The sequence below is a fragment of the Bos grunniens genome, chromosome 7 (assembly GCF_055505025.1).
Source record: "Bos grunniens cultivar Pamir isolate PY7600 chromosome 7, Bosgru_T2T1.0, whole genome shotgun sequence".
Taxonomy (NCBI): domain Eukaryota; kingdom Metazoa; phylum Chordata; class Mammalia; order Artiodactyla; family Bovidae; genus Bos; species Bos grunniens.
This window is the reverse complement of record NC_141171.1, coordinates 109,173,568-109,199,871: the sequence shown is the minus strand read 5'-3', so window position 1 is coordinate 109,199,871 and position 26,304 is coordinate 109,173,568. Positions and strand designations below refer to the sequence as shown.

At 45.7% G+C, this 26,304-nt stretch overlaps 1 protein-coding gene and 1 long non-coding RNA gene across 19 annotated transcripts in view; both read right to left on the bottom strand.

Annotated features, from left to right (window-relative positions):
* The window catches only part of LOC147370100 (uncharacterized), a 148,844-nt gene extending 127,422 nt beyond the window's left edge, over nt 1-21,422 (bottom strand). For 7 of the 18 annotated variants that reach the window (XR_015168416.1, XR_015168411.1, XR_015168422.1 and 4 more), the window contains exons 1-2: nt 20,955-21,404; nt 15,070-15,135 (exon numbers count right to left, since the gene is read on the bottom strand). Coding sequence is in view for 1 of the 18 variants with exons in the window: in XM_086413377.1 (XP_086269503.1) it covers nt 11,529-11,695; nt 15,070-15,135; nt 20,955-21,111 (390 nt within the window). In the remaining 17 variants the exon portion in view is untranslated. Of the gene's footprint in view, nt 1-11,263; nt 11,696-15,069; nt 15,136-20,954 lie in introns of those variants that run through there. The other 11 variants (XR_015168415.1, XR_015168413.1, XR_015168412.1 and 8 more) reach the window with 3 other exon arrangements.
* A 1,039-nt stretch (nt 21,423-22,461) lies between these two features.
* LOC147370099 (uncharacterized) overlaps nt 22,462-26,304 on the bottom strand; it is a 39,810-nt gene continuing 35,967 nt past the window's right edge. Inside the window, exons 4-5 of the long non-coding RNA XR_015168410.1 lie at nt 23,333-23,407; nt 22,462-23,051 (exon numbers count right to left, since the gene is read on the bottom strand). This is a non-coding gene — a long non-coding RNA (uncharacterized LOC147370099). The remainder of the gene's footprint in view (nt 23,052-23,332; nt 23,408-26,304) is intronic.

Sequence of the window (26,304 nt, the reverse complement as noted above, 5' to 3'; positions counted from 1 at the left end):
TCATCACACGGTGAGGGACGAAGAAGCAGACCCAGGGCACGGAACCCGAGATCTAAGCCCCATCCACACACCCCTGAAGCAGCTGTGCCTTGTCTTCAGACTTAGAGAAATCTGGTAAAAGTGCACACGAAATCGTTGGCAGTAGCTTTGGGGCCCATTGGCATCAGGCTGTCAGTAGCTCTATTATTAGAGGAGAGTAGGTTTAAGTGGACACATCCCCTTGGCCCCGTGCGCTCCTCTCCCTACAGGGAGTGAAGCAAGCGGAACACTGCAGGGGCTTCCACTAAAACCCTGGAGCTCAGGCAGGAGTCGCAGCAGCCAGCATCTCTCCGTCCACAGGCTTGGACCCACCGTATCCTCACTCGCTCTGAGTGTGGAAGGAAGGGAGCTGGAACGTCCCTACGTTTATCTCGATGACCCAAAGATGCTCATGTCTGCCCTTCCCTCTGATGGTGATGACAATACATTGGCAAGTTATTAATACAGTAATCAGTATCCCAACTGGATTTGATCGTGAAGATTTTGTTGGAGTCTCTCACATATGAAAGTAAGAAGATTATCATTCTACCTGTAAATAACAGGCCCGGCTGATGACAGAAGAGAAGGAATCACTGCCTTAGCTCGTGTACCAGAAAGTCATCAAGAGGAAGGGCAGATAGGAGCTCCTGTTTTCAATGCCATTAGTCTGTTATAAATAGCTGTCTAAATGGAGACATTACTGCTATGTGGAAATCATGGGCACATTTTTTTCTGAGTTCAGAGGACCCCATACTTCATAGTACAATCAGAGAAAACATCAATATTCATATCCAGAAAATACACTGAGAAAGACCGAATATACATCCCTTTGATATAGAGGTATAGTCCCCTGCCCTCAATAAATGTGTTAAATCTCTCCACTGGGAGGTCTGCCAGTTCCCAGATAGCCTGGACGTGTCTCATGCTCCCTGGAACACAGATTTCTCCAACTCTGTTACGGCTTTCTCACACAAGCAGAGATGTGGTATGACAAAGATTTAAAGACACATCGTTCTCATACTGTGTCGTGATGAGTCACCAACACACAGGAGATGCACGGTGGTCAGAGGGGGTCAATGGTTCAGACCATCTTTCTCTTGGTAACTGGTCTCTTACTTTATTTCTTAATAAGGATCAATAATGCCTAGTCATTTTAAAAAATATTATCAGCAAACAGTCGGACACGACTGAGCGACTGAACTGAACTGAACTGATGACTACTCTATTACTAAACCAAGTTTTACACCTAATGGTGCCCTGGAGACAGAGCCCTTTTCTGGCCAGCCCAGGCCTCTTTGCCCCTAATTCATCAGGCAGCCTTACACTTGGAGTTCAAATGCGGGGCTGAATTTCCAAGCGCCGTTGTGTTTCCCCACGCAAAGTACGCAGCGACGGCGGGATCTGCACAGCGGTCGCCCGGTCGCTGCAGGGGCCTGAGAAACCAATCAGGGAGCAGTGTTGCGTGTCGGCCCTGTGAGGTCCCTGGGGCCGGGTGCTACACGAATACAAGGTGTTCGAGTCCCGTGACCCGTGGGGGTGGATGGTGTGTTTGCAGCACTGTGCCAGGCGTCTGCACAGAAGCACAGGACAGTCAGCAGCTGAGTGTCTCTGGCTGCGTAAACTCCAGCGGGAGACAGTCTTACCTGTACTGCAAGACGCCTTCCATGGAAGCTGTGATTATCTCCATCTCTTATTAATTTCCTTTCACACAACTGAAATATGCAGCTCTAGCTGCCTCTCTTTATTCAACAGATCGTGATAAGCGTCAAATGACCTGAAAACTCTCTGCTGTGCTTTTTCTGAATAAATGAACATTTAGAAAGAAGAAACAATTGCAGTCAGATTCTTCTGCAGATCTGATCTCATTAGTTCAAAAGACAATTCTTGACTGTGTTCACTTTCCATGCTGGAACATTAAGAGATCTCCTTACGGACAGAATATGGAAAGCAGAGCATCTGTCTACAGAGAATCACAGTCCTCACCTACACAGCAGCTAGAGGATAGGGACCTATTGAATCTGCAGTAACAGAAAGACCATATACATAGACCATATACAATAACACAAAGACTCTCTTCTATAAATGACATTTCAGGTAACAGTGGGACACAACAGAGTTATTTTTATATATCTATTCATCTTAAAGCCTTGTGAATTTTTAAAGGACACATGCCCTGGCTCATCCATGTTTGCAGAAAGTACTAAACCAGTCTTTTGATACTCATTGACTAGCAGCCACAGAAACAGCTTCAGTCCACCGCCGTCCTCATCAAACCCCTCGGCGATGGAAGAGAGGGTAAGTGAACGCTTTACCCAGCATTCCGTAACTACCAGTGTAGAGCAGCAGTGGGACCAGAATTACAACAGTCTATCAGACGGAGGGAAAGACAGGAGTGGGAGCTCCAGCAAGCTCGGTCCTGCATTCCTTTACCCTTTCTGGCTCTCACCCACGGGTGACAAGCACACTTTTAGCTACGGGTGCATATCCAGTCTGGAGACTAGAATGCAAGGGAAGTCTTACCTTAAACTAGAACTTTAGGAAAAGTTACTCAGTCAGCTGATAGCAGAGTTAAAAGTTACTCTAATTCAAAGGTCAGTGTGACCATGTGAACCCAGAGACTCATTCAACATCAACAGCAGGATAGTCCAGCTGGCAAGAAGAGGTAGAAATGTGGGCATTAACACGGACAGAGGACTTCCGGGGATTGGAAGCATGCCAGGAGGTTTAGTGATGGCAGGTTTTTTTCCTTTGGGACTCTGTGGTCACCCCCATATAAATGTGTCCTTCCAAAAGTCCCTTAATTTAAAATGTTAGTTCCCACAAGACAGCAAAGCTTTGAGTTGAAATCTAATTACCTGCACCTTCCTTTAAATGAATGGATTTCATAATAAATGACTCCAATAGCAGATGCAACATGACAGAAAAGCTACATTTCCCAGAATGTTGTCCTGATGAAAAGTTCAATGTTCCTTCTTTAATCAGAAAGCTGACCCATCAGATAAATGTGTTAGCTTTCAACATGACCCTGCATTGATTAAATTTTGCCCAAACTCACAGAATTAAATGGAAAGAAAAGGAAGAATAGATTGGCTTTACTTTGTTTTCAGCTGAAGTGATTCATTTGTCAGACTGCTTTGAATAAAAATTTACATGGTATAAATAAATTTATCTGAAATACAGAGGTTTATTTGTAATCAAAATGGATTTTAGCTCTTAGGTTGCCAGTGGCTTACACTCATTAGATCAGTAATTTCTATTTGCTGTGCAGTTTATCAGAGAATGCTTGCTAAAAAAGATAACAACGGTGAAATAGAACTGTTTGAGTATTTAATCACAGACAGTTTCAAGCATTAAAAATACGCCTTACATTTACATGCACATTAGATTCTAAAAATCTTGTATATGCCCAGGGAGAAGAAGATATATATTTCTAACCATTAAAATAGAAGCGTAGAAACAGCCCTCAGTGTTAAAGATGAAGTAACTGAGCCATATAGAGATGAAATGACTCTTTTGCAATCATATCACAAATTAATAATCCAAGCAGGACTAGGATCTAGTCTTCCAAGTGCTGTGTTGAGTCATGCAGTCGTATCCGACTCTTTGTGACCCCGTGGACCATAGCCCGCCAGGCTCCTCTGTCCATGGGATTCTCCAGGCAAGAACACTGGAGTGGGTTGCCATGCCCTCCTCCTTCTAGATACGAGACTAGGTCAACGGGTTTATCCACACACTATACATTCAATAAACATTCTTTGAATGAATGAATGGCATGCAATGCTTTTCAAATAAATCTTTGCCCTGCCATTAGGGATTTAAATTTCAGTCTCCTAAATAAAAGAGCAGAAATTATTGTCTATACTAAAGATTAGATAGATAGTGAAAAGAGGGGTTCAGGGAAAGAGAAAGAGAGTGAAAGAGAAAGAGAACAAGCAAACGATTTCCCAATCCCTAAACTGGGAGTATAGATTATGTTTCCCATTTAGGAAACATTTTTTCTATCTCTTTTGAGTATTTCTAGGTGTTCAGAGACAAACACTCTACTACTCTCAGTTCAGTCACTCAGTCGTGTCCGACTCTGTGATCCCATGGACTGCAGCACGCCAGGCCTCCCTGTCCATCACCAACTCCTGGAGTTTGTTCAAACTCATGTCCATCGAGTAGTGATGCCATTCAACCATCTATCCTCTGCAGTTCCCTTCTCCTCCTGCCCTCAATCTTTCCCAACGTCAGGGCCTTTTCAAATGAGTCAGCTCTTTGCATCAGGTGGCCAAAGTATTGGAGGTTCAGCTTCAACATCAGTCCTTCCAATGAATATTCAGGACTGATTTCCTTTAGGATGGACTGGATGGATCTCCTTGCAGTCAAGGGACTCTCAAGAGTCTTCTCCAACACCACAGTTCAAAAGTATCAATTCTTCGGCGCTCAGCTTTCTTTATGGCTCTACTCTCACATCCATACATGACTACTGGGAAAACTGCAGCCTTGACTAGACGGACCTTTGTTGGCAAAGTAATGTTTCTGCTTTTTAATATGTTGTCTAGGTTGGTCTTAGCTTTTCTTCCAAGGAGCAAGCAGCTTTTAATTTTATGGCTGCAGTCACCATCTACAGCAATTTTGGAGCCTGAGAAAAATACAATCTCACTGTTTCCATTGTTTCCCCATCTATTTGCTATGAAGTGATGGGACCTGATGCCATGATCTTAGTTTTCTGAATGCTGAGTTGTAAGCCAGCTTTTTCACTCTCCTCTTTCACTTTCATCAAGAGGCTCTTTAGTTCTTCTTTGCTTTCTGCCATAAGAGTGGTGTCATCTGTGTATGTGAGGTTATTGAAATCTCTCTCAGCAATCTTGATTCCAGCTTGTGCTGCACCTGGCCCAGCATTTCTCTGCACCTGGCCCAGCATTTCTCATGCTGTACTCTGCATGAAAGTTAAACAAGCAGGGTGACAATATGCAGCCTTGACGGACTCCTCTCCTGATTTGGAACAAGTCTGTTGTTCTATGTCCAGTTCTAACTGTTGCTTCTTGACCTGCATACAGATTTCTCAGGAGGTAGGTCAGGTGGTCTGGTATTCCCATCTCTTTCAGAATTTTCCACAGTTTATTGTGATCCACACAGTCAAAGTCTTTGGCATAGTCAATAGAGCAGAAATAGATGTTTTTCTGGAAGTCTCTTGCTTTTTCAATAATCCAATGGATATTGGCAATTTGATCTGACAGAGATCAGAGACCTTTTCTAAAGCCATCTTCAACATCTGTAAGTTCTTAGTCCACATATTGCTGAAGCCTGGCTTGGAGAATTTTGAGCATTACTTTACTAGCGTGTGAGATGAGTACAATTGTGTGGTAGTTTGAGCATTCTTTGGCATTGCCTTTCTTTGGGACTGGAATGAAAACTGACCTTTTCCAGTCCTGTGGCCACTGCTGAGTTTTCCAAATTTGCTCACATATTGAGTGCTGGTATTCTAGACTGGCATAATAAGTGAACAGCATTTAGCCATGTAAAATATTTCCAGTTATCCAACCCTGTTTTCCTGTTGACATGAATCTAAAAGGGGACAACTGCTTGTGGATATCCTCGCTTCCTTGTGTGAAGTGCAGAGGCCGTTCTCCCCCCGGCCCCTGTAGGGCGACATTACACAGGAGCACACCAGGTGTGGACAGTGCGCAGGGCTCTCACGTTCAGATCGCTTACGGTGGAAGAAGGACTGAGGATGCCAGCCCAGGGCTCCCCTCTACTGTTCCCTCCCTGCTTCCCAGCCTTCCTTCCCCCTTTCTTTCCTTCTCTTATTGTTAAGCCGCAGATCACATTTTTAAAGCACACTGAAATTATAACTATTAATCCTGAAACCCAGTACCTACTGAATCCGTGGCATTCCACATCATTAGAGGAAGCCAGACACCACTGGGTTACAAAGAAGTCAATTCTTATACTTAGGGTTTTGAAATTCATAGCAGAGTCATTAGCTTAAATGACAATTTTTCTATTTTAAGAGAAAAGACTTTGAAAGAAAAAAAGCATTTACTGAAATGGCAGTTTTGATAAAAATAAGAGCATTAATTTTATACTATATACAGTAAGGTTAGAAAAACAATGCCAGATTACGTAGATATCATTTTCTGCTCTCAAAAGGAGATAAATTTCAACCAGCTGGGAGGAGGCGTGGCTAGTCCAGGGGACAACAGTAGAGTGAGTTGCTGGTGGGAGTCTTTGCCCAAAAAAAGTCTAGGGAGGTTTAGGGGCGTGGCCTCAGGGCCAGAGAGAATTGTACCCCCTTCTCAGACCCTCCTTAGGAGAGGCAAAAAGCCTTACAGAAAGGCCTCCCCCCCCCACAGTGGGGCCACAACTGTGAACAGAACTGCCGGCAGGGCAGGTGTAGGTAGAGAGCGTGTCAGAGTCCCAGCCTGAGGCTCCATAGCCCAGAGGGGTTAGGAAGCAAGTGCAAAATTTCCAGTGAACCTCAAAAGGGAACACAAGTGGCTGAGAAAGTGAACCGAAGTGTGAGTTCAGTTACGACTAGAGCACACCTCTGCGGACGCTGCAAGGCCTCAGGGTTACGGCAGGTCAGGGAGGGCAGCAGTTAAACAGTAATGACTAGAGTTCACACGGAAACCAGCACACGGATGCACACAGCAACCTTACAGCTGCCAGCTTGGAAGCAATCAAGATATCCTCCAGGATATCCTCCAAGATATCCTCCAAGATACCCTCCAGGAGATGACTAGATAGATACAGATGCGCCCACCTCTTTGCGACCCTATGAACCGTAGCCCGCCAGGCTCCTCTGTCCATGGGATTCTCCAGGCCAGAATACTGCAGTGGGTTGCCGTGCCCTCCTCCAGGGGATCTTCCTGACCCAGGACCAAACCCGCATCTCTTACACCTCCTGCAATGGCAGGCGGGTTCTTCACCATTCAGTACTAAAAAGAACTGAGCTATCAGGCCATGAAAAGACATGGAGAAGGCTTGTAAATGCATGTTACTTAGTGAAAGCAGCCGATCTGAGAAGGTCACACACTGTGTGACATTCTGGAAAAGGAGACCTCCAGTGACAATGTGAAGATGAGCAGCTACAGGTCACAGGGAAGGAGGAATGAGCAGGTGGGACACGGGGTCTGGTGTGGAAACAGTCTGCATGGCACCATGATTGTAGATCCACGTCACGATGTGCTTGCCCAAACCTGCATATGCACCAAGAGCAAACCCTAAGGTAAACTACAGACTTTGGGTGACGAAGCTGTGTCAGTGAGGGCTCATCAGGTTTAAGAAATGCCTGACTCTGGTGGAGGACGTTTGTAAGAGCAGCGGCTATGCATGCAGGAGGCAGGCAGTGTAAGGAACTCTCTGTGCCCCCCTCTCAACTTAACTGTGAACGTCTCTAAACAAACTAAATCTTAAACACTGCCATCTGCAGCAACGTGGATGGATCTAGAGAATGTTACGCTCAGTGAAATAAGTCAGATAGAGAAAGACAAATACTATCTGATATCACTCATATGTGGAATCTAAAAAGTGGGGGCAGACAAGAGTGTAGGATCAGCAAGGGTAATGAACTAGACATCCACTTCCAATTCCAGGATGCTTTTCAAGCCCAGAGGTGGATTCGGAGTGGAAGAGAAGGACAGAAAAGAGCAGAACCTTGAAATACCTTAGTGAAAACTCTGAATCAACTGAGAACCAGTGTGGGCGAAAGAAGATACAATCTAAGCTCAATTACAGGAAATAAGAAAATCAAAGTTTGCACATTTCCTTATCGCCTGTCAAACTTATATCTGCTACATCCAGTAAAAATGGTATTATTGGGCACCAGTAAAAACGGTTCTTTGGTGTTACTGGGTTAGAGGTTCAGGCTCCCACATGGCAAGGCTCTCAGCCTGGGTGCTGTCGGCCTTGTAGGCACGTGATTCTTGGTCATGGGCACTGCCTCCTACACAGTAGAACGTTTAGTGGCACCTAGGTCTCTACCCAGCAGACAGATGCCAGTAGCAAACACATTTCTCAGACAAAACCAAGACGTCCTCTGGGAATGAGGGGAGGAAACTGCCCCTTGTTGAGAGCCACTCTTCCAGAATACCGCCCACCTCCCCCCCCTGCTACCCCGAGGAAGAAATTGCAGACCTCCCGGGAGCAGCTTATGAACCACAGTTGTAGCCAGTTCCTCATTCACAAATGAGAAGTTGGAGCCAAGGAAAGTAAGTTGACTTTTACTCTGCCTCAGTATAAACTAAGGAGAGAGCTGGTATTGTAAACTCAGATTTCCCTACACCAAGTTCTGTGCTTTGCCTTCCGAGAATCTGAAATGTCTTTAGAAAGCTAGCAGAGAGCCTGACACAGAACAGTCATGTCTGTTTCCACACTGAATGAGCCCTCAGGCCCACGCTTTGTCCCTGGACATTTCAGGGCCGGTGAAGAGCGAAGACCCGAACCTCCCAGCACGTGACACTTGCAGAGGTCACCCTGCACCTTTCAGCACTGATTCAGTCCTCACCTCTCACCTGTGAATCAACAGTCAATGCAGAACAGTGTCACCGGCCGATTTCTAACTCCGGCCTGAGAGCCATGCAGTATTTCAGGGCTGTGGAGATGGTAAATGCAGGATGGCACTTTCTATTTCCCAGGGCTCGTGGGTGAGCGAGCTGTTGAAGCAGCCGCAGTTTCCCTTGTGTGAGGCCCACTCTCCTTTGTGCAGTATGAAGCCCCCCTAATACTTGTTATCTGAACAGCGCACCTTGAGCTGTGCTCACATGTGCCCACGGCCTGTGACTGCCAGCGTGCTGTCGAAGCTCCCCAACAAAACTGCAGGTAGCGCTGCAACGGATAATAGTCCTTTTCTGCTTCTTTTATGTTTTCTATTCTGTCTGCCTAGCACAGTACTGGGCACGAAAGAGCACATGCTTGGATTTGAAAACTGCTAGCCACAGTTCTACAGAAACGCCTTTCATTTGTTCAGAAGCTGGGTGCCCTCCAGTCCGTCGTCTGTCTGCCGCAGACAGGCCAAAAGCTGCGGTTCTGTCTCCTATCCTCATCTATTAATGTGTCTCTGCACGCCACACTATCTGACATCAGAAGCTGGTGGCAACTCTCCAATCTGGGTTTCTAATAGAGATAAATGTTGAGCAGAGGTGGCGAGCTGGCCGATGGCCCGCTGAAGGCAGCCCCGGGCTAAGCGCTCAGGCCAATCATTAAAGGCGACTCGGCCAGGCACCGGCTGTGCTCGACACATCCAGGCAACTTGGCCCCGAGCCCGTCTTATCAGTCAGCGTCTCTGTGCCTCTGTCTCCTCGTGCGCAGGATGCAAATCGGAGTTTCTGCTAATGAGGTCATATGGATACTAACACACACAAAGTTCCCAAAGACACCTAGCACACATCAGCTTCTCCATACAGATCAGCTATCATCATCATCATGAAAGTTACTGGGAGGACTCTTACCATGAAACAGTGGCCTGTCCGCCTTTCCAATGACCATAGAATCCTTGAAACCATTCAGCAACCAAATAACCAAACATATGAGCTTGACGTATAAATTAAAATGCTAAACTCTTATACATGAAGAGAGTCACAGATGTATTTATCACTCAAAATATTTAAAAATTATATTTTAGCATTAAATGATATGAAAAGACTTTGTTTTTTCTAAATGTCTTTGTTAACCTCAACTCTGCAAGGTCTGGGGAGACACATTTCCATTACAAAATACTTGAAACTAACTCCAGGCCTCCACCACCCCTGACACCCTGGAGCTCTTCTGAGAGGCAGAAAACAGGATGATTTTCTTACGGGTTTGCAGAATGAGATCATGTCTACCTACAGACAAGACTATTGCCATTAAAAACTTATTGAAATATGTGTATCCCCCAGCCTTTCTTTTCTCCTGCTAAAGAAAGTTTTGTGGCTTCTCCCTCTCCTCTGCCCTCCAAGCAGAGGAATAGGATAGCTTCTACAGAATTCCAGCAGTGGTTAAAAGGCAGAACTGGCAAAAATTTCAAAAAAAAAAGATTTTGCATCAAAAATACATATGTCCAGTTTTCTTTAAAGTATTGAATGGCAGCGTAACAAAGAGGGGGAAATGGTTTAGAAGAATTAAAAACTAGCGGCTGGTGTGTGCCGGCCACTGGGGTACGATTCAGCTGGAAGATGAGATTAATGATGACCAGTTTGGGGGGAAACAGCAGCCATTGGTGCAGAGGCCGCTAGAATGAGGACCGTTAGGAAGGATTTCTAATGCGCTTCTGTGCATATTACCACACAGCTCCCTATCCTTCCTTCCCAGACGATGTTTCCTGAGAAGAGCAAATTTCTCATTTTTTTAAATCAACACCTACGAAATACCTAGGCCACGTAAAAACCTTGCATGATGGTTATACCACATATCACACAGGGATGAGGGAGCAAGTCACAAATGAATGGTACAAATATCTAGAAGGACAGGTGTAATCAAATTTCAAAGATGGTGGCATTGTGGCTGGTTGTCAAACTGTTGGGAACGAATGAATCTTTTGGAAATGGTGGCTTGGTTGCTACCCTGAAGTTGCTGACAAAGCACAGCAGGAACGCTTGGAACCACGAACGGACTGACAGCTCCCACCCAAACCCCGGAGGGGAGTGACCCGAAGTCCCCGTGCCCTGCGGTTCGGTTCACGCTTTCACAGGAGGCAGCGGCAGCAGTGAGTTTATCAGCAGACAGAGCCCAGCAGCTCCACGGGCTGGAGCCCAGCTGCTCGCTCCCTTCTCGGAAGTGCAATACAAATTAATTTGCCAGAACATCCCAGAGTCATCTTTGTACTAAATGATGCATGATTAAACAAACACACACTGGCTAGGTTTGCCCTGGCCACATCCGCGATCGTGGTTTGCTGAACGCTGATGAGCCCACCACTATTTTGGGTGGCAACAGCTCAGTAGGCGCCAGGAGGACCCTGGAAACGCACCACGCTGCCGCTTCTGGAAGGCAGAGCTTCGGATTTCTCTGTTGCCATTTTCAAGCCAGATATTTCAAGGCAGTTGAGAGGCTTGGGAGAGCATTTTCAAGCCAGACATTTCAAGGCAGTTGAGAGGCTTGGGAGAGCAGCTCTCCCAACAACCCCATCAGTCCTGAGTCCCACAGTGTGCCACGGTCTCAAGTGGTTTTTTAAAAAATAATAGTACCGTAAAGTAGCAACTAAATATCAGCCAATAGAAACAATTCTGAAGAGAGAGCCTGAGACCATGTAAGAGATTAGTCACAGTTTATAAAACATTGATGACTTTTGGTTACTGTGCTTTATTCCTGCAAATGGGAGAAATTCATGCATAACCTATATAGTCGGGTGTCTTCAGAGTAAATGAAAGCAGCTGAATAATGCAGTTCCTTTCGACTTTGAGATGCCTTACATCTTACATAACCACCAGGCAAAGCATTTTGCTGCTTGGAGCGATTAAGTTGTAAAAAGAACGTTGTCCAGGCCCTGTGTGTCCTCAAAAATTCTCACGACAGGGACTCGCTGTCTCTTCTGGCCTCCCGAAAAGCTAAACCCTGGACGGGAACAGACAGCGCTCGAGCAGCTCCTCCTGCTGCAGCATCGCAGGCTCCGTCTCTGGGAAGGCGGAGACGCCCGTGTGTTCTCGCCTACACCCTTGCCTGCTTTCTGAAAGGCCAGAGCTGGCTTTGGCTTGGGAGGCCGTGTAAGTCTCCACTGTAATTAAAAAGTACAATGTCAAAAATTAGCTCTGCCTCCAGCAAGACAGAAGCTGTGCTCGTCAAAGGTCTTTGCCTCCTTCCTCACAGATCATCAAATCCAATCTTTTTTAAAAATGCAAATAAGAAAAACCCCTCCCAGGCAGAACAAGAACTATGTTGAAACTAAGTCAATGAAACAATTTGCTCTTCCAGGTAGCAGCAGAGGTAATTTCCACTCTGATCGTCCCTATGTACACCCCAGTTCAGACCGGATTATTCACCTTCCGGGAGGAAGCTCCGCATCCAACTTTTTGATTAAAGCCTGTTTTGTTGGTTGGGGGCAAAAGCTTTCAATTATCCTCATGGCCTTATTGTGTCTGAAAAAAAAAGAAGGTGCCCCTAAGCCCTGGGACAGGAAGACTATAAGGGTGTATTAATTCATAGGGATGACATGGAATTCCTTATAAATCACCTAAACCTGTGAGTCAGGAAGTACATTGGAAGTCAAAATGGAAGCTTTGCAGAAGCTTTTGGCTTCTAAAAGCCAAAAATGCAAGGCTTCATGCAAAGTTATTCACAGAGTGCAGAGCATGTTTCTTGCCAATTAGACAGCTCTATATTTACAGACTCTTATAATCAATTCAACTTACCATTTATAAAAGAAGAAACTGAGGCCCCCACGAATTAATTTCCCAAGATTAAATTACCCGGTTTACCCAAACGTGCCTGCTTAGTCCCAACTGCCGCCATGCCTTCACTCACCACGAGGCGGCAGCAGAGAGCCCCCCTCGCTGCGGAGAGCACGGGCCACGCGACGCGTGGAGCCTCGGGACTGGGCGGCCCAGTGCTTTAATAGGCTATCGCCTGTGTGTTTATGCGGCATGATGCCAAACAACCAACTGTCTGCATGCTTAAAACCTGGCCGCTGTCTGTCTCTGCACACCGTCAGGGTGGATGGAACACACTGCACTCTCCCTGTATTAAACGGGGCTCCCCTTGTCCTTCTGGGATTCTGCCTTCCCAATAGCCCAAAAGAGACTGTGTCTCCCAAAAGTGGAAAATCACTGCCTTCTTCTTCATTAATGATGAGATTAATTACCAACATCTTGGGCTGAAACTAGGAAAACGTGGTTGGATATTTTAGGATTTCTTGAGGAAGGAGGAAAGTGCTGACTTACAGTATCATTACCTCTAGGTGACTCTTACTCTAAACACAGGTACAAGTAAAATGCATACAATGTGTGCGTGGCTGTGACAGAGATGTGTGATGGAGAGCCGGCGAGAGAAACTCAGACGAGTCCTGTCAGAGTGGACCCTGAGCAGCAAAGGAATAGCATCTGGGGAAGCGAAAAAGATGCTGGTGGCCACAAGCGATGAGAAGCAAGCTCCGGCTCCTGATGACCCCAGTGGTGCCGTGGTGCATGCCTACCTATCAGCACCAGAGATTTGGAAAAACAAACCCAAAGATCAGGAAGGCAAGTCTTTGTTTGGTGGGGGTAGATTAAAAAGAGGCCTCACTTTTTCAGCCATTATACATCACAGGTATGTGGCGTCTGGTCCCATCACTTCATGGCAAATAAATGGGGAAACAGTGGAAACAGTAAAAGACCCTTTTTTGCGGGGGCTCCAAAATCACTGCAGATGGTGACTGCAGCCATGAAATTAAAAGATGCTTACTCCTTGGAAGAAAAGTTATGACCAACCTAGACAGCATATTAAAAAGCAGAGACATTACTTTGCCAACAAAGGTCTATCTAGTCAAAGCTACTGTTTTTCCAGTAGTCGTGTATGGATGTGAGAGTTGGACTATAAAGAAAGCTGAGCACAGAAGAATTCATGCTTTTGAATTGCGGTGTTGGAGAAGACTCTTGAGAGTCCCATGGATTGCAAGGAGATCCAACCAGTCCATCCTAAAGGAGATCAGTCCTGAATATTCATTGGAAGGACTGATGCTAAAGCTGAAACTCCAGTCCTTTGGCCACCTGATGAGAAGAGCTGACTCATTTGAAAAGATCCTGATTCTGGGAAAGATTGAAGGCAGGAGGAGAAGGGGACGACAGAGGATGAGATGGTTGGATGGCATCACCAACTCAATGGACATGAGTCTGGGTAAACTCCGGGAGTTGGTGATGGACAGGGAGGCCTAATGTGCTGCAGTCCATGGGGTCACAAAGAGTCAGACACGACTGAGAGACTGAATTGAACTGATGTAGCAGAAGTTCTAGAATTTGGCAGAATATCGGAAGGAAGCTTTGCCATATTAATTATTATTACCTTACATTCATTAAACTTAAGTCCGTGTTAAAAGTGCTTTTCAGATATTCCTAAGAGGGCTTGCAGAGATGAGAGGGAAATGCTGAGACATTGATATCAGTGTGATTAATTATCTGGGGAATCTTCAGAGGCAGCCACTGACCCTGATATGACGCTCATCTCTCTCTACATACAGCCAGGGCGCTTCTGTCTCTACAACTCTTCATCAAGATGTAGGTGTACAGAGCACCTACATGTCCGGGGACTTCCAAACTGCTGAGACTAAAATGCTGAAACATTATCAAGTTACAGTGTGATTCTGACCACCCTCAGCTGTTTGGCCCGTCCTTGAGGCCAAAGTCCAGACAAGGTGCAGGTCCAGGAGCACCCACCCTTTCTAGCCCTTTCTGCTTTCACAGTGAGTTTTCAGACTTGGCCCATTTCGATCAAATGAAGTCTCACTGCGGCTCCCCCAGCCCCCGAACGCAAGGAATGCTAGTATTCAGGTGCAGTAAACATGCCGTGAAATCAGAAGGCAAAAGAAATGCAATTGACATTTGAACAACAAGGACAGTTAGGAACACCGACCCCAAGTGCAGCTGAAAACCTGCCTGTAACTTTTGATTCCCCCAAACTTAACTACTAACAGCCTTACTGATAACACAGTCAATTAACACATACATTTTAAGTTATATGTATTCTTACACTAAACTAGATAAAAAATGTTCAGAAAACCATAAGAGAAAAGATATTTACAGGACTGTAGTGTGTTCTTTGATAACGTAAGTTTATATTGTCAGCTCACAAGATGATTATCTATCAGTTCCTACGTCAATATTGTCTTATATGATACAAAATACTCTCAATGTTACTCACACTAGACATCAAAACTGAAAAGATAATGTGAACCAGAAACTCATATGCATTCGCAGGTTAAATGATTCGTGTGTTGATAACAAAGAAGCAGCAACATAATTGCTTTATAGTTGCCTGGTATAATCAATATGATTGCTTCACATTCGCCAAGCTTATACACTAATGAACAAATGGTTATAAAATTGTATGTCGTACAATGTTACAGTCATGTCCATAATACATTATTAAAAACAGTGTTGCTTTTCAAAATAAACCACTTACCTGTGACAAGCTGATAGGCAGATTCTCCCATGATGAGAAAGGCATACTGTACAGTAACGTATTTCTCTGAAAGTAAAGTTAGAAAACAGTAAGAAAATGAACATATTTTCAATTTTCCATTAAATATTACTCACTTAATGCCAATGTAAAAATAGACTATCCACTTTAATACAAATCACCCACATGATGTTCTACATGCATATTTTTGTATATACTGATTGAAAAAAATCTACATGGACCCACACAGTTCAAATCTGTGTTGTTCAAGGGCCAACTGTACTATGGATACATATGTGCAGGGTATGAGATAAATATTGTCTCCCAGTCTGAGTGAGCACTCACAAACCAGTGAGACAGAAGAAGCTGTGGGGCAGTCTTTCTGAGGTGAACATGTTCCCACCTTTGGAATTCTTAGTTGTCTGTGTATAGGGCACATAAAAATTTTAAATACAAGGTTTAACCCTCCCTGTTGAAAATAAAGGATGAGGTTACGTCTTCCTTTTCTTATTCACTTTGACAATGTAATTTTAAGTGGTTTCTCCTCCCTTTTCAGTGGATATAAAACCTTCTGAAAACTAGATAGACTTTCTGTCACCTTAATAACCCAGAAACATCTTTGTCAAGAACCTGGGAGTCAGGCCTTTGAAACGCAGACCTTAGGAGAGCTCCCTGGGTCCAATCTCCATGGGAGGGCAGGAACAGGACTTTGGTGGGCACTTTCTTCCAAGTTGTCCTAAAGGTATGAGGAGTTTGCTCTTCTGAATAAAGCTAGTGAACTAACATAGACGGTTACCCCAATTACCAGGTAAAGTTAGGGTGAAGTGTGTGCGTGTGACCAATGCTGCTGCCAGTCCTCTTATTTGAGGACTGGCTGTTGCTTGTCTTGAGGAATCTGTAACGAGCATAATTCAGTAACAGGATATGGCAAAGTGGACAGTTTAATTGCCACTGTAAATCTGGAAAGGAGGTAAGATGTACAGCAATAAAATAATAGCAACAATAACAAGTCCTCACACACGGGACAAACGTGCTAACAATTTGCAGTAGATTTTACAGCCCTCATTCGATTTTAGAAATGATTGTAGGCAGTGAGGACAGGTGTGATCATCCCACACCAGACACAGAAACCAAAGCTCTTAGGACTGACAGCTTGCGCACCATCAGGCATGGAGTCAGAAAGCAACAGACACCACGACCCCGATCTTGTGATGGCATCCGACCCCTGCGTTTGCTCACGTGGCCTCCTACCCAGGAGTGAAGCGCCAAGCGATGCCTGCAGGGCCTCTGTCCCACGCCCGCCCCGCCCTCCGCGCCGCCCCCAGGGCGCCTCCCCTCCGCCCACCCGCCCCGTCGCGGCGCGGCCCCTGATGAAGGCTCAGGAGCAGGAGCGGACAGCATCTTCTGCTCCTGCTGTCTCCTTTTCCGAGTGAAGAAAGAAGGCGGGAGCTCATAACAGGGATTCTTAAAGGGCCCGAGAGTAGGCTCCAAAGAGAGCGGGAAAGAGTAGATTCCAGTGCCTTTCCAAGGAGGTGAGAGGTGAGTTGGGAAAGCAGAATATGATACGTGTTTGCATTCATTCAGGAAACCTGCCCTGAGCACCTCGTGTGTGCCAGGCGTCGACTCTGCCATGATGAATAGGATGTGGATACAACAGAGTGATACAGAGAAGTGAATGAATAATTAAAAGAATTCCCTTTTATAAGTGCTTCAATAGCAACATCAACTATTAATAATCATCCAGTTAGAAATAGCACGTTCATCCAAAAATAAATGAATGGAAAATTTCACCAAATTGTACGATCAAATAACAAATGGGTCTAATGTAAATACTTATAAAAAAGTTTAAAAAAAAGTAAATAAAGCAAGGGTTTACTTTGAACTTAGCAGAGGGGACTGAAAAGTATTGAGAGTTAAATTCTTTGAAGCTGAGCTTATGGTACCAAGTCCGTACCATAGGGCAGACCCTGCGCTGGACTGTGAACATAAAAATTGGATAAAACAAAAGGAAGCAGACATATAAACTCACCATTGTAGAAGGAGTGAAACGTGCTATAACAGAGGCAACTGAAGAGCGCTGTAGGAGCAGAGAAAGTGGAAAAGGCGGACGTGGTAGTCGGCATGTCCTGCTCTGCGACCCCCTGGACTGCAGCCCAACAGGCTCCTCTGTCCATGGGCTCTCCAGGCCAGAATACTGGAGTGGGTTGCTGTTCCCTTCTCCAGGGGATCTTCAGGAGGAAAATTTAAATAAAACAGAGAGGGTTCCCGGGATACATGATTCTTAAACTGAGTCATGGGTGAAAAGGAGTTTCCTAGTTGTTAGAGACTGAATGTTTTGTGTCTCTTCAGTGTATGCTGAAGCCCTAATCCCCAAGGTGATGGCATCAGGAGGTGAGGCTTTGGGGCAGTAATTACGTTTAATGAAGGCGTGAGGGTGGAGCACGTATAATGGGGTTGCTGCTGCTGCCGCTAAGTCGCTTCAGTCATGTCCGACTCTGTGCGACCCCATAGACGGCAGCCCACCAGGCTCCCCCGTCCCTGGGATTCTCCAGGCAAGAACACTGGAGTGGGTTGCCATTTCCTTCTCCAAAGCAGGAAAGTTAAAAGTGAAGTCGCTCAGTCGCTCAGTCGTGTCCAACCCTCAGCGACCCCATGGACTGCAGCCTACCAGGCTCCTCCGTCCATGGGATTTTCCAGGCAAGAGTACTGAAGTGAGGTGCCATTGCTTTATAAGAACAGGAGACAGAGACCAAACTTTGTTCTCTTTTTCAGTTCAGTCTCTCAGTCGTGTCCAACTCTTTGCTACCCCATGGACTGCAGCACACCAGGCCTCCCTGTCTATCACCAACTCCCAGAGTTTACTCAAACTCATGTCCATGGAGTTGATGATGCCATCCAACCATCTCATCCTCTGTTGTCCCCTTCTCCTCCTGCCTTCAATCTTTCCCAGCATCAGGGTCTTTTCTAATGAATCGGTTCTTTGTATCAGGTGGCCAAAGTATTGGGGCTTCAGCTTCATCATCAGTTCTTCCAGTGAACATTCAGGACTGATCTCCTTGCAGTCCAAGGGACTCTCAAGAGTCTTGTCCAACCACAGTTCAAAAGCATCAATTCTTCTGTGCTCAGCTTTCTTTATACTCTAACTCTCACATCCATATATGACTAGTGGAAAAACAATAGGTTTGACTATAAGGACTTCTGTTGGCAAAATAATGTCTCTGGTTTTTAATACATTGTCTAGGTTGATCATAGCTTTTCTTCCAAGGAGCTAGTGTCTTTTAATTTCATGGCTGCAGTCAATGTCCACAGTGATTTTGGAGCCCAAGAAAATAAATTCTGCCACTGTTTTCATCGCTTCTCCATCTGTTTGCCATGAAGTGATGGGACCAGATGCTATGATCTTTGTTTTTTGAGTGTTGAGTTTTAAGCCAGATTTCTCACTCTCCTCTTTCACTTTCATCAAGAGGCTCTTTAGTTCCTCTTCAGTTTCTGCCATTAATGTCGTATCGTCTGCATATCTGAGGTTATTCATATTTCTCCCTCCAATCTTGATTCCAGCTTGTGCTTCATCCAGTCCAACATTTCTCATGATGTACTCTGCATGTAAGTTAACTAAGCAGGGTGACAATATACAGCCTTACCGTACTCCTTTCCCTATTTGGAACCAGCCTGTTGGTCCATGTCCAGTTCTAACTGTTGCTTCCTGACCTGGATACCGATTTTGCAGGAAGCAGGTTAGGTGGTCTGGTATTCCCATCTCTTGAAGAATTTTCCAGTTTGTGGTGATCCACACAGTCAAAGGCTTTAGCATAGTCAGAGAAGTCAAAGTAGATTTTTTCCTGGAACTCTCTTGCTTTCTTTAAGTGCACACATAGAAGAGGTCATGTGAGCATCCAGGGAGATGGCTGCTCTGTGCAAGCTGGGAAGAAAGTTCTCACCAAGAACGGAATCTGTCTCCACCTTGATCTTGGACTTTCCAGATTTTAGAACTGTGAGAAATAGATGTCTGTGGTTGAAGCCACTCAATCTGTGGTATTTTGATAGGACAGCCCAAGCTGATTAAGAAATCAGGTGAAAATGAAGAAAAGAAAACCATATAGAAAGAAAAAAAATAAGAAATCACACATGCTCAAGATAGCGTGCCAGGCTTGAGAACTAAATGAAGGTCGCCACGATTAAGGGGTGGGCTTGTGCAAGGCTTAGTGCAAGAAGATGGAGCTTCAGGAACAGGAAACTCAGGAAAGCCTGAGGTGCTCAAGTGGGCCCTTCATACTGACAACTGTGGAGGGATTTTCCACAAAATAGGGTTTCTTCAGAATTGCAATGTAGCCTACTCTAAGGAGGCCACAGGATGGAGGTGAGGCAGAAGTTAAGTGGGAAAGAGAGTGGACACATGCTCTTCTTCTTTCCTGATTTTATAATCCTGGTCAAGCTACATGGCTCAGGGGAGCAGATGGGGCCTCCCCCAGCCCTAGAGATGGACAGTAGCTTCATTTGGGGTCAGCTGGAATACTGCTTCATCAACATCTAGGAAAGGGCTCAATATATAAGAAATGCCTTAAATTGTTGTTGAATATTATTATTAGAAAATAAACTGTGGAAGTGATCTGAGGAGTTTCTGCAGTTGTTGAGGATGAGGGGTTGTAGTTTATGGTATGCAAATAAGCAGCACCGTAATGGGAAATGATAAGGAGGCAAGTGTCATCATTCAGTCTTCAAATTAGCATTTATTACATACTCTACATGCCAAGTGCAAAAGGAGATACTGGAATAGGGTTGATAGAAATAGAAGCATGACTAAAACACAGTTCTTGGCCTTAAATACCATACTTTTAACAAGGGGAACCTTTATTATTCAAAGTCAAAAAATTTAAAGACATCAAATGGTACAAATAAAGGAATATGGTTATCCAGAGGGAAAAAAATAGTTGTTGTTGCAGGGATCAGGAAAGCTGTGAAGAAGGGATAGTTTTTGAGCTGAGCCTGGGATGGATGAAATGTGAATGGAGACGGGGGAAAAATCAACTGAGTCAAGAAGGATGAGAGTGAGGGTCATTAACTTGAATCCCAAGATGGCAGAAGAGAAAGAATTGCACAAGACATTGAAATTACTTAGAAAAAGGAAACCAGCAGAGGCAGTGGGAGACCACAGGGTCACCACTGGAAGCGTTCAAATGGCAGGAATCGGAATCAGCCAAGGGCGCGGAAGGAGCTCTGGAAAGCAAGGAGCCTGGTACCCGGAGGGAGAGAGGGAAGCGGAGTTTCTACTTAAGGAGGAAAAGGAGGGGGAGGCACCGGATGAAGGACAGCCTCTCCACAAAACGAGCCAAGGTGCACGGGCCACGGGGCACGAGCCGCGGGGGATGAGACGAGCCAAGGGGCACGAGCCACAGTGGACGAGCTGCAGGGCATGAGCCAAGGGGCACAAGCCACAGTGGACGAGCCACAAGGCACAAGCCAAGGGGCACGAGCCGTGGCACACAAGCCACTGTGGACGAGCCGTGGTGGATGAGCCACAGGGCATGAGCCACAGGACACAAGCCAAGGGGCACGAGCCCTGGCAGAAGAGCAGGTGCAGCAGAGAGTAAGTGGAAGAGCCTCCATGCTGGTCACACCAGGCTCTACTAAGCCCCAGGCTGGGGATGGCAGGAGTGAGCGCGTTGCTGGAGACTGAGAGCGTGGAGCGAAGGCCCCTCGACCAGCAGGAGAGTCTGACGTCCAGAAGGACAGTCGTTCCTCCTCTCATCTGGATCCCTCCACCGCTCTGGTTGTTCACTCCCCAATTCCTCTTCACACTCGTAAGCAGTCACACACACAGCGGGGTAGGATTTATACGTTTACCCTGATGCTAGCTGTAATATATCAGAATCCAATGGAGATACGCTTACCGCCAGGTTCCAACTCTTGATGGAGAAGGTGCTCGGCCCGGCGAGCTTCTGTAGGTAGCAGGCTCCCATCATCCCTGGGTTCCTCTGGCTCGTAAGTCACGTTGGAGCTGCCCACCCTCACCACCCTCATCATTCCCGCACGATTCTCATCGTCCATAAAGCACAACACCTGGTTTCCAGCCCAAGACTCCCTGCTTAAAATCCCACCTGGTTGGTATTTTGCAACACCGAGAAACACCTGCGGAAGAGAAGGAACGAGGCAGCAAAGGCAGGCAGGTCACACCCTAGCGTTCCCTGTAACCACACGGATACAGCACTGTCTCTGTCGTGTCTGAATCTTACTAAATGCGGTAGCAGGAATTACGGAATAAAACGAGGGCAGGAACTGGATGGGGAAAGAAGGGGGGAGTTCAGGTCAAACCTGACCCCATTTAGGAGAAGCAAGTGAAAAGGAGGGGAAGAGAGGGATGAGACCAAACTCCGCACCCTTTCTTCCCTGGGGGCAGTGGAACGTGGTGCCCCGGGCGTGTCTGAAGACGGGGCCCCAGGCAGGTGTGTGAGGAGACCGACTAGTTGGCCCAAGCCCCGGAGCCCCTAGTAGCTTTTTCTCAAAGGGCGTGAGAGCAGGCAGTCCTGGGTAACCCAGGGGCGCCGCCAAAGAGGCGCCGATGGCGGCGGCAGGTGTAGAGGCCGCAGTGACCCTGCAGAGCAGGCCCCGAGGAAGCTGTGCACAAAAGCAGAGGGGACGAGGGAAAAGGCACCCTGCTACTGCTGCTTTCTGGGGCATTCGTGACTGGACGCTCCTTACTCTCTTACGAAACACACCCAGGGACTCCCTGGGTCCCGAAAGCAGGGCAGGGAGGAGACCTGCTCCCGTTCTTGCTGCATGTGGCCGAGTGCTGTGCTCAGTCGCTCACTGTGGCCGAGTGCTGTGCTCTGTCGCTCACTCGTGTCTGACCCTCTCCGACCCCGTGGACTGCAGCCTGCCGGGCTCCTCTGTCCACGGGATTCTCCAGGCAAGAGTACTGGAGTGGGATGCCATGCCCTCCTCCATGGGATCTTCCCAACCCAGGGATCAAACCCGGGTCTTCCGCATTGCAGGGGGATTCTTTCCCTTCGTCTTCACAGCTGGATGAAAGGTGATGTCACAGCAGCTGAGTAAATCCAGCCTTCTTTAAAAGGCATATTTATGATTCAATAGCGCTACATTAATAGCCTCATCAAAATATGTCTAAACCCGCCTGCATTTATTTTTGCCATCATAACTGATTTATTTGCATTTGTCTTCTCCAGTTACTTTAGAGTATTCTGTGGTTTTTAAAATTCTTGATATATTCATTACTGTGCCAAAAACCTTAATTTGGGAATTATTCCCAATAATCTCTACTCATTACAGGATATTGGTGAGCAGGGCAGGATGAAAAGCTTTCATCTATTTTCCTCACATAAATGAGGACAGAAACAAACATGAACAGTTCAAGTCAAGCAATTGCCTAGGGAGCCAATCCAATTTCTTTCATAATTTTAATTACACAAGTAATACAAGAAATACTCTCCTCATAAAAGTTTCAGTAATGCAGACCAAAAGTCTCCACTTCCCTCAATACCCAGCCCCGCTCCCCTCTTTAGAAGTAGTCACTATGATTAGTTTGCTGTTTACCCTCTGGAAGTTTTTCTGTGTTTGTACACACACACGCATATATAAATTGTATTTAATATACATGATATTATATGCTTTCTTCATCAATATATCTTTGAGATATGGTTACATCAAAATATACTAATCTAGTTCCTCCTTTTTAACTGGTACAGGTCATTTGTACTAGGGTAACACTAGCTACTTTAACAAAAAAATCCCAAGATGTCAGTGGCTTGATATGGTAGAAGTTGATGTTTTATTCACCAACCAGTCCAATGGCAGTGATGGAAATGGAGAGGTAGCTTTCCTCCATTTGAGAACCCAACTCCTTTTGTTTTATTCACCAACCAGTCCAATGGCAGTGATGGAAATGGAGAGGTAGCTTTCCTCCATTTGGGAACCCAACTCCTTTCCATCTGGTTGCTAGCCATCTCTTGGGTCTTCTGATTATACTCGTCCTGTAAGTGGAAGAGCATGGAGAACACAAGCACTGGTTAAAGCACACGGCCTGGAAGTGACCCACACTCCTCTCACCAGTGTCGTCCCACTGACCGCAAGGCAGACTGGGAAACTGCCACCGTAACTTGTCTGCCGTTGACATGCTGTCTCATTCTTGTTCTCACAAGCAATGCTGCGATGCACGTCTTTGGCCGCCTTTGTAAGTACACGGGCAAATATTTCTCTCGGCTAGCAAAAAATGGTGTAGAAATAATGGCTCAAGAACACGCCCATTTCTTACCTTAATGGAGACTGACAGAGTGCTTTCCAGAAGAGACTATGCCGATGGATGCTCCACCAACAGAGTATGATCTCCCTACGGAAATGATACGAATGATGCCACGAACACTATTTATTATCAATCATTTACATTCCACCAATATGATATACGCAATATCTAGTTGCTCTATTTCCAAGATTTCATAATTATGTTGAGCATCTTTTAAGACATGACTGTATCTGTGAAGTGATCAGTCATAACTTTTGCCAATATTCTGTTTCATTGTAGGTAAAACAAAATGTTCAAATGGAATTACTGCAGTGCAGTTTAGACTGGGGCCTTAAACCAAGGATCAGGCTTATTTACATTACAAAGTGAGTTGGGAGGAAGCAAAAGCAAGGACTTTCAAAATAGGTACCTGAGAACTAATTTGGGGATTGTGTTCAAACAGTAAAGAATCTGCCTGTAATGCAGGAGACCCAGGTTCATCCCTGGGTCGGGAAGATCCCCTTGAGAAGGGAATGGCAGCCTACTGCAGTATCCTTGCCTGGAGAATCCCATGGACAGAGGAGTCTGGCGGGCTACATCCATGGGTCACAAAGAGTCCGACATGACTGAGTGACTAACACTTTCACTTTTCACTTTCTACCTCCAATCCATTAAAGAACTTGGAGAAGCTGAGAACGAGTGAATATTCTAGAAGGAACAGAAGTGAAATTTGAGGAATGGTTAAGAGAAGTATATTTCTCTTGCTGAAAAGCAGTTAAATGGGCTTTAAACATGCCCTCCTCTAACCAAAACCAAAACTTAATCCTTGTTTCTTAGAACTTGGGGCAAGGAGCCTGCAGTCTCAAGCCCTCCTGACAAATATAAATGGAAGCTGTTGGAAGGAGCCAGCCACTCTGCAGACAGGAGAGAAGGTCCTTCCTTAGACTCTCATGGAACAAAGAAATACGTGATCTCCCTGGACCAGGGATAGTCCATGCAGAGAGGAGAGCTGGCTTGAAGCTACGTTCAGTCCTGTTCCAAAGGCTGCTTGGAGGAGCCAAGGGACCCTAGAGTAGAGAAGCTAGAAGTGCATTACTTCATGGCTAGAGGCTGAGGAAGGAATAAGAAGCAACTTGTCCGAGGGACTCATTTAGCATTATCAAGGAGAGTGTCCACAGCGCACACCTCAGTGATGCAGAGGCAGTGTGCCCTACACCGTGCCCACACCAGCACATGACGTCAGTCAGCAGGAATGCGTGTACGCACCCTTTCCCTCCCAATCTTTCCCGAATTTCAACCCAGGAAGAGCCACAAGGGACCCAGGAAATGGAAGGAGCAGAAAGCTTAGACTGAGCACATTGGAACTATTGGAGCTTGCCTACACACTCCTGTGTGACTGACAACTGTGACGCTTACACTTTCTACACCATCCAGGTTAAAGACCTCAAGGTCAGGGCAAGGAGACAACACAAGAGTAAAGCAGGAGACGCTTCCAAATTTGCCAGATCAAGGTTTAGCACTCAATGGGGTACTGAACTGCAAGTGTTCATGAAGACAGGGGGTGCTAAGGAGCGAGAAGCAAGAGCAGACGGCGAGAGGCTGCCTGCTGGGGACCCTCATCTCTGTTCAGTCTGCCTCCAGCTGCCCTGGGAAGAGAGAAGGAATTTACCAAAAATGACCGAAGGGACGTGAGTCTACAAGACAGTCCAATATCAATAATTCTCTGCATTCAATGGGCACACAGCGTCTGCCTACATTAGATATCCCCTCAGCTGGGTTTAGTGTGTTTTCAGAAGAGCCAATACATTTAAACTGCTTAGAAACTGGTCCAGCATATAGTGAATGCTACATAAATGGTACTGTTACCATTGCTACTATTATTAAAAATATTCAGATTTGGTATGAACAAAAACCATTTGGCAGATGATTTGGGTCGATGTTTGTATAGTCACTGAAATGCAAGTTCTTATGTCATTGAAAATGGCCATTGTGGTTGTCTCCTGGAAAAGTGTGTATAGGTATGTGTTTGTATGAAATTTCAAATGATTAGACGAACCCATGTTATCAAAACAGAACCTCTAATTCTGCAAGGTAGAGGCTGCCACGTTACCGCGGGGCTAGGTGTTGATGTTGACATTGTACCTCAAAGCCAGATATTCTTCCCTAGTAATTGTGTGTTTAAAACAGCCATGAAAGAGTGGATATAAAGTAAAGCAAGCTGAAAAGAGCTTTACTATGGGCCGTGAATAACCAGGGCATGATGACCTCAGGCAGGGAGGAGCGATCCCAGACAAGAAGACGGTCTGGTGGGGCAAAACAGACCTGGGTGCAGGTCCAGCTAATCATGAGCTCTTGGCAATTGACGACAGCAAAGCCCAACTCTGTGCAGAGTCACACTTCCCCAGGGAGGGGGGTCTGGAAAAGGAGGCCTGGAAAGGCTGCCTGCCCCTGAGAGGGCAGTGCAGAGTGGATGATGGGCATGGTGCAATCTGTGTGCCGTCTCGCACACGGAGATTTGCCCTTTCACTTTGTTGGCCGAAACTGCTCAGAAACCCACCCAGGGATTCTCAAAGCCTTCCTGGTAGTCGAGAGCAGTTTATCTAAATGAAGAGGGGAAATGGTACAGATTTGTTTAGTACTATCCATTTTAAGAAAAGAAGTAATAATCAGGACAGTCACCTCTTCTTGGCAATTCAGAAAAGTTTCTAAGATTCCAGAAACTCAAGTTCTTAGGAACAGGACTCCCTAGAAACCTCAGCCACAGGAAACTGCTCCCCACTTGTGTCTAGAAGGTGAGTATTCTGGGAGGAGAGAAGGAGCTGAGACGCCAGAGAAAGGAGTCTAGCTGACTTCAGCAGGCATATAGCAGGTACTTTCTTAATTGTAACATTAACCATTGGATCCATAGAGGCTTTGTTTTCTTAATATTTGATATTTGTCAGCATAAACATGCTATCAAATAATTGTTTTTGTTGTTGTTTAGTTGCTAAATCATGTCCAACTCT